General features: G+C 35.0%; 1 protein-coding gene and 1 long non-coding RNA gene across 31 annotated transcripts; both read left to right on the top strand.

The window, feature by feature from the left end:
* Positions 1-362: 362 nt before the first annotated feature.
* LOC137729013 (cocaine synthase) lies at positions 363-4,673 on the top strand. 30 transcript variants are annotated; one of them, XR_015955813.1, is made up of 13 exons: positions 370-716; positions 944-1,013; positions 1,104-1,281; positions 1,360-1,423; positions 1,597-1,782; positions 1,876-1,995; positions 2,105-2,196; positions 2,359-2,412; positions 2,906-2,964; positions 3,217-3,339; positions 3,520-3,762; positions 3,875-4,006; positions 4,322-4,565. XR_015955813.1 is itself a non-coding variant. In XM_088684511.1 (11 exons), exons 1-5 carry the CDS (start codon positions 674-676, stop codon positions 2,406-2,408), a joined length of 405 nt encoding a protein of 134 aa, XP_088540637.1. In that variant the 5' UTR covers positions 376-673; the 3' UTR covers positions 2,409-2,412; positions 2,906-2,964; positions 3,217-3,339; positions 3,520-3,762; positions 3,875-4,006; positions 4,322-4,482; positions 4,648-4,673. The 30 variants fall into 30 exon arrangements, 7 of the variants coding, with proteins under 7 accessions (XP_088540642.1, XP_088540641.1, XP_088540637.1 ...); XR_015955820.1 differs by having other exon boundaries at positions 363-716; positions 1,876-2,196; positions 2,923-2,964; XR_015955803.1 differs by having other exon boundaries at positions 1,876-2,196.
* A 254-nt stretch (positions 4,674-4,927) lies between these two features.
* Positions 4,928-6,649, top strand: LOC148691127 (uncharacterized). The gene is made up of 2 exons (XR_015955821.1): positions 4,928-5,352; positions 5,879-6,649. It is a non-coding gene; the product is annotated as an uncharacterized LOC148691127 (long non-coding RNA).
* The last annotated feature ends 703 nt before the right edge of the window (positions 6,650-7,352 follow it).

A 7,352-nucleotide genomic window follows, 5' to 3' on the forward strand; every position in this document is an offset into this window, starting at 1 on the left:
CTCTCACTGTTTCTTTTCCATTTGAGAAAGAGGCAAGAGGAAAAGGGGGATGCCATTGCCATTGCCATTGTCTGGTGATAGCAAGGAAGGCCCATTCCTCGAAAAAGGGATAATAAATGCAAAGTGGCAGAGAAATATACATACATGTGTGTGTATATGCTAATACTCAACAAGATAAAATTACTGTTCATTAACAGTAAGCGGACGAAAGTGCCCTCCAATTCATTTGTTATCTGCCCATTTTTTCCTTTTTTTAACAGTAAAAAGACGACTTTGCCTTTCATCTCCACCTGTCGATCACTCCTCAGCTTCTGTCATTTTCAATGGCATAAATGCCCTCCGTTTCTTCTCCATTATGCCGTTTGTCCACGCGTCGCTCATCGCTCCACATCGACTACTTCTCGACCTTTCTTCTCTACTTTTCCCTCCGTTCCACTTTTCTCTCTCACAATTCCCTGCTTCTGTCGCTCTTGAACCTCGATTCCTTTCGCTCTCCAAGGCTACCTTCTCTCCCTCTTCCACCGTGCGATCTTTGTCTCACAAATTACCAACCGTACTTTCTTGCTAAAAAACCTTCACTGCTTTCTCTGTTGCTAGAGGTTGCTTTCTCTTCTGCTCCCGCAGGGCCTTCAGTTCTCACTTAGATTCCAGAGTAGAAGCCCAGAAAGCTAATATGGCAAAGCGAGAGCTTTCCAGCACTCTCAGGAACTTAAAAGGTGAAAAGAAACAATAAAATTGCAATTTTTTTGGTTTTTTATTTATTTTTAGTGTTAATTTCTGATTAAATTATTATTTTTGATAAACCCTTTTAGAATCTGATCTAGGTTTTGCTTAAATTCATCTTGGTGTTGTTTAATTTTGAGTTATATAATTTTCTGGTGGACCTTTAATTGTATTTACAGATTAATACAACGTAATTGGGTTATTTTTTTAATTACTGTAGTTTATGCAAAGAGCAACTTAGAAAGAGGTGAAGAAAGAAGAAGATGTCAAACCATACCTTATCACCTCAGGTACCTTTTAGACCTATTGCATGTCAAATTCAGCTTCAAATTTGTGATTTAATATAATTGAATTTTAACAAGTTTTTAGTGATTTTGTAGAATTTTACGTTTAATAACCAAGTGGATTACTTTACTTGGTTGGAGCTGTTTTTATAGCTATATTTCAACCTTTCCTTAGATGGCTTTTAACGATTGGATTTCTCGAGTCTACTTTCCATGCTTTGACCATTTCATTTGGCAGAGGGTTCTGGGTTTTGGAGAATTCTTCATTAAATTGGTGGGTTTGTAGAATTGTACCCTTATATTTCTGGGTTTGGTTTTATGTCAGTTTAATAAATTTTTTTAGGTTTTGCAGAATTTTTTGTGATTAAATTTCTGGGTTAAGTAGCGGTTTTTGAGGTTGTGGTCTCCAAAAAAAGGTAATTTTTACATTAATTCTGTGAAAATTTGTACATATCAATGTGTTAGAATATTTAAGGGAATTTAAAATAAAATATGGTATTGGTATTGGTGGGGACGATGTATGGGAATTTTTCAAGGATTATTGGAATCTCATGGTAAGGAGTGATGTAGAAACTTATAGCTGCAGCAGTTGATGCAGGTTTCCTTTCTATCAACCTGATTTTGGATGGGGAAAGCCACCATGGGTGACTTCAGGTACGGAGTTCAAGAATCTAATTGTGTTAATGGATACACGAGATGTAGATGGTATAGAAGTATCCTTGAATCTCAAGGAAGAAGACCTGGCCATATTTGAAAGCACTAAGGAGCTGCTTGAGTATGCATCTTTAAATCCAACTGTAATTTTGTTTAGTATTGTTGAACCTTTTATGATCTTTCATTGTTTTGTTTCTTGCTCTGTTTTTCTTAGGTGTGTGCTAAATTGGATGTTGGTTTGGTTGTTTCCAATCTTTCCCCACGACTTTCGATACCCAATAGAGAATATGAAAAACCTAACTTTAATTTTGTAAATTTTTTGTCCTAAATGAAGGTAACATGGGAATTTGTTCCGAATGGTGTTCAAAGAACTTCAAACTCAACTTTGTCCTGAATGATGATCTGTTCTCTGGATGTCTGATATCAATTTTTTATCTGCTCAGAGTGATCTGATTTACATCTTTTGCTAGGGTGCTAATGTGCCTCCACCATTCAATTCATTTGAATCTACTGGTCTCCCATATGAGATTCAGAGGTATGGAATTATTCTTCTGTTTTTGTCTCTTTTGTGTAATCCTGGTAAAGTTACTTGAGTGTTTTGTGCAAAGTTATGTGATTGCTAGAGGTCCAATGTTGAGTTCCTCTTTACAAATGCTTCTCAACAATTGAGCCCTTTTTGTCACTATTCATATTGCAGGTTTTGAGCTTCCACAAATTTCAAGGCGTTCAAACTTTACTCTCGAATGAAATGGTAATTAAATTTCTTAAAATTATAGTTTATTACTATAAAAGATAAAGACTTATTTTCTCAGCATTGTAATCTATGTATGTTTACACGTTATCCAACTTGCTTCTACAAAATCAAAATACTTATATCCACCTACAAAATTCTGTTGAAGAAGTGAGATTTTTAAACTGCAGTTTTTCTTTAATTATTCACAAATGTATGTACAAGTTAACGAAAAAACATGTATGCTTTTTTGGTGAATTTAATTTGAATTGTTAAATTTTGGTAACAAAAAAACCTATGATAAATTAAAAGACTATCATTAAATAAGATTTTCTGCTCAGTGTACCTCCATATAGTTCTATTTGAACTCACATTTTTTTTTTAATTTAAATTTTATTTCTCTGCATAGTCTGGAAAAATTCTGCTTTCCTAATCATTTCACACAATTTTGTTTACTTTTAAAAGTTTTGCTATAATTTTCTCTGATGAAAGGACATTCTGTGAAAAAAATCAGGATCAATTTGTTTGCAGCTTGAAGATTTCTACTTTCACCAAGTTTATCTCCAACTCCAGGTATTTTCTCCCATTGACAACTTAAAATCAACTGCACTGCACCTCTATACTTGCATAACTCTGTTTTTCTCTCCTCCTTAAATTCATATATGGAGATAGGAAGTTTAAGAATCTTTGTTCCTGCTAATAGGTTAATAATAGTGACATTTGAATGATCTTTGTTTCCAGGAAACTGATTTTAAAGAATTGTAGCTGGTGATTCAGAAAATAGTTAGATTTTTTAAAGCTGACACAGGTTTTTATGAATATCAGGCTTTGAAATACAATGTTGTTCTAGGCTGTCATCTAGATTCCCAATCACATGTTTCCACGGCGGTTTCAAAGAGGTCCTTGAGACGATCAGATGTTGTACTCAGCAGCCACCATTATAATAAGGTTAGGTGTTGAGGATTTTCCTTAACTTATTTTTCTCTTGGAATATGAAACCCTATGTTTTTCCTGCATGTTGGTACATGTAAATAACACAATGGTTCATAATCTTTTATTTAGAGTTTAATAAATATGATAAAAGTGGATCATAATTTTTACAATAACCTAACATGGCTATTTTTGAAGGTAAGACCGAGCGTCATTCTCTTGGTCACTAGATGCCTTGAGAATTTATAGTCACTCACCCAACTTGGGACTTGAGTAATCATGAATAACTCGATTTTGTGTTACTATGTGATGCGGTGGTGAGAGGACTTTGGTATGGGAGGACTAGAGAGAGATGTTTAGATTTGAGAAGGGTAATTGGTATTGAAAATTGAGATGCCTATATACCATGGCAGGGTCGGTTCCAGCTTTTTCTTTTCCTTGGTATGCATTATTTGTCCCTTTCTTTTAATTTGTTAGTTTAATTTATTCCTGCAATTTTGTATGAACTATATGTGTGTAGTGATAGATTGTAAGGTGATTGAGATTTGTGCAGGTAATTACTATAAATACAAATGGATGGTGCATACAAATTACTATAACTTAAAGAAAAAACAAAACAGACCCAGATACCAATTCACTTCAGTCCCCAAACATCTCGATCCATTCCAGCTTTTTCTCTTCCTTGGTATGCATTATTCTCCCTCTCTTCTCTTAATTTTTTCTTTTTGTTTAATTATTTCTGGAATGTTGGAACCTGAATTTCCAGAATTATTGTGATTTTGGAACCCTAATTTGGGATGCATGTAAATGAAAAGTCTTATATATTTGGTCTTTGCTTACAACCTCTCTCTGCTCTTTTTCTCTCTCTCCAAAACTCAAATTTGAAGTTGTCATGCATTTTTTTATTTTTATTTTTATTATCACCGTCACCTTTTGATTTGCCTTATGGTTTTATCATCGTACATCATTAGTTGACTACTGTCTTTGTTTTCTTCTGCAGCATGGAGAGCTGTACAAGGCACTTTCTGCAATTTATTGCAAAATAATGTCAGTTATCCCTTCTTTGGATACAACTCAAACTGGGAGCAAGTCTGGTATCCAAGCTTTACGTTCGTTGCATGTAGCACATGAAAATTCTATGAATGTAGTAAGCTTTATTTGGCGGGTATTCCCTCAATAGTTAAGGAAACAATTATTTTCCCCTTTCTGCTTTGAAGAAATAGAATTCTCTTTAGTTGTTTAAATTTGTTTCATTCATGATGAGGTTGTGTATAAATTGCATTTGCATTTGTAACTCAGTTTTTGACTCGAACATTGTTTCTAAAGATTGCAGGTGCATAATCTTTCATATAATTTTCAATCCCGCAGCAACGCGCGGGTGCAAATTCTAGTATCTACTAAAGCTCAGTTGGCCTCCACTGTTCATCACGTGAGAGGGTTACTATTCACCAGCAGTGAACTCTCCAAGCTGCCCTCATATTCCTTCCTTCCCGGTTTTTATTTCCCTCTCTGCTGCAGGAAAATGACCTTCTTGCCCTCGAATCCAGCGTTTGATTTTTTTTCCGCCCGAATGCTCTCCACGTGTTGATCATCGCTTTGGCTTCTCTTTGTCGTTCCCCATTTTTCGTACTCCGCACAGTGGAATGACGTCCATCCTGTCCATGCGTCGATCATCGTCGAAGGTCTCTGCTTCGACTCCTTCTTGACCTTTCCTCTGACTCTTCTGCACGTTGCGGTCTTGTCTCATCTCTCACTCTTTTCTCATGCTTTCCTTCTCTACTGAAGAAGCCTTCCATCCATTTCGATCTCTCCCACAAACCCTTATGTTGCCAAAGCTTGCCTTCTCTCGCTCTCCGATCTCGACTTCTCTCTCTCACCTTCCTGCTGAAAAAGACCAACCCGGTAGAAATTTCTCCAGTTTTCTCTTAAAAAACTACAAATCACAACGGCCAAACTCCAAAAAAAAAAAAAATAAATAAATAAAATGGAATTCGAAAAGCCATTTTCTTTTCCTTGGATTTGCGTTTTGTGGTGAGTTTCCCAATTTTGTCTATGCGGTTTTTTCTAATTTTGGATTTGCAAATGGGTATTCTTTTTTCTTTGTTCCTTCGTGACTTGCATGCTGCTATATAATTTGGTTCTGTTTTTGTTTGTTCTCAGAGTTTGGTGTGTGGGAATCCGTTAGTGCTTCATTTTTGCTCTGTACCAAGAGTTGTTTTCTTCTTTCTTATGGTTGTGAGAATATATATATATATATATATATATATATATATATGTGTGTGTGTGTGTGTGTGTGTGTGTGTGTGTGTGTGTGTGTGTGAACATATAATACCTTCGTTTGGAGTGAATCGAAAAGCTTACTACGATAAAATTATATTTTGTGGTACTTGAATATTAGCCCATGGTATAATCAGTTTCTACACAAAGTCTAGAAATCAAAGGACCCCAAATTTGCTAGAAAACGAGTAGAGGTTGGTTGCCCTGCAATCTAACCTCAATAATTATGGTTTAAACTTTATAAATTTTGGATTTTTTTAGTTAATTGTTGGGACTGCAGAGCAAGGAGAATTGACCCCAGTTAGCTCCCAAATTAAAGTTTCAATAGTTTCGTTATGTGTAATTTTCAAATTTAGTTTTGAACTCTGACTAAAAATGGAACTTGGTGCCATTAAGCGATCGTCCCCAGCCCTCAAAATTCAAGTAACCCCATGATTTTTACATTAGGGAAAGAGAGGGTAGACTTGAAATTGAGCGACGACAAAATTCCCTCTCATATGAGCACATGAGAGTTCAAAGAGAGCTTTTAAGTGCTACTCAGAAGGTAGGCTCCATGTGCAATTGTTCTTTGCTATCTAGACAATTTCCTGGAACATTGAGTAGAAAAACAAATTAGAATTTTGTTAGTTTTTTCTGATTAAGTGTAAGCGTTAATGCATTTCATCCTAATGTGCAACTTTTATTAGTATCGCATTTTGAAAGGTGAGCATCTCAAGTGAACCAAATTTACCATTTTCCATTTAAATGAATTTTAAGATAACCTCCGGTCCATGTTTGTTTAACAATTTTTTATAATTCATTATATAATTTTCAAAAAGGTCGTGCATAATTCTTGCTGAACTTGGTTTGAGTTTCTTTTGTTTACAGATAGAGTGAGTTAATCACAATTCTATCAGGTTAGTCATGTTCCCATTGTTGCATGACTTTTTGAACAGAAAACAAGGTTTATTATTTCAATTTCCACATCTACTTTTGATTTGGTAGATGTTGATTAATCTCATCTGTACCTGTTACTATTTTGTGGCTATATATGATTTGTTTGACTTCCCAATTCTATATAATTAGTACCATTGAAATACATTTGACATACGTTAATTCTACCTTTCTACAATTTCTCATTGCTGCTTAAGTGGAACAATATTAACTCAAACATTGCGTATGAAGAGAATGAAGTTGCATAATCTTTCATAAATTTTTTAATCCTGCATCAACACGCGGACACAAATATCTAGCTAATAGCTATGGCCCAAACGATAAATCATGTCGTATGAAGGCTACAAGACGAGCAAACCCTAGTGCATGGGTTGAAACCATTCCGTCAGAAGCTGCCAAATCACTTGGACCAGATAATGACAGTGGGTCACATCTTTTTTGCTTGATGTCCTTTCTCAAGCTTTTTATTTTAGCGGAATTGGATCTACTCTATATCTTAGTGTCTGGAGTTTAGAGATAAAAATTTGGATCTTTTATTTGTGTAAAAAAAAAAAACAGAATTATTGGTTTGTATGAAGTAAACCAACGTAATAAGTTAAAAGAGAACCCTTCGTTGAAGGACTTGACAGGAGGGCCCTTCATTGGAATTAGAGAGGTTTGTGAAGGAAAATCATTACCATCTTCATTTTTTCGAATTGAAAAAATAAATAAAGTAGGGTTTAATTTTACTGTTGTTTGATTTAGTCCTCAGCACCATTCGTGGTATTTTTACTTATTCACTACCCGATAAATAAAACCCATTTTTTAATTTTATGGATTTT

Source organism: Pyrus communis, chromosome 14 (genome assembly GCF_041283825.1).
Source record: "Pyrus communis isolate YQ-2024b chromosome 14, ASM4128382v1, whole genome shotgun sequence".
Classification (NCBI taxonomy): Eukaryota; Viridiplantae; Streptophyta; class Magnoliopsida; order Rosales; family Rosaceae; genus Pyrus; species Pyrus communis.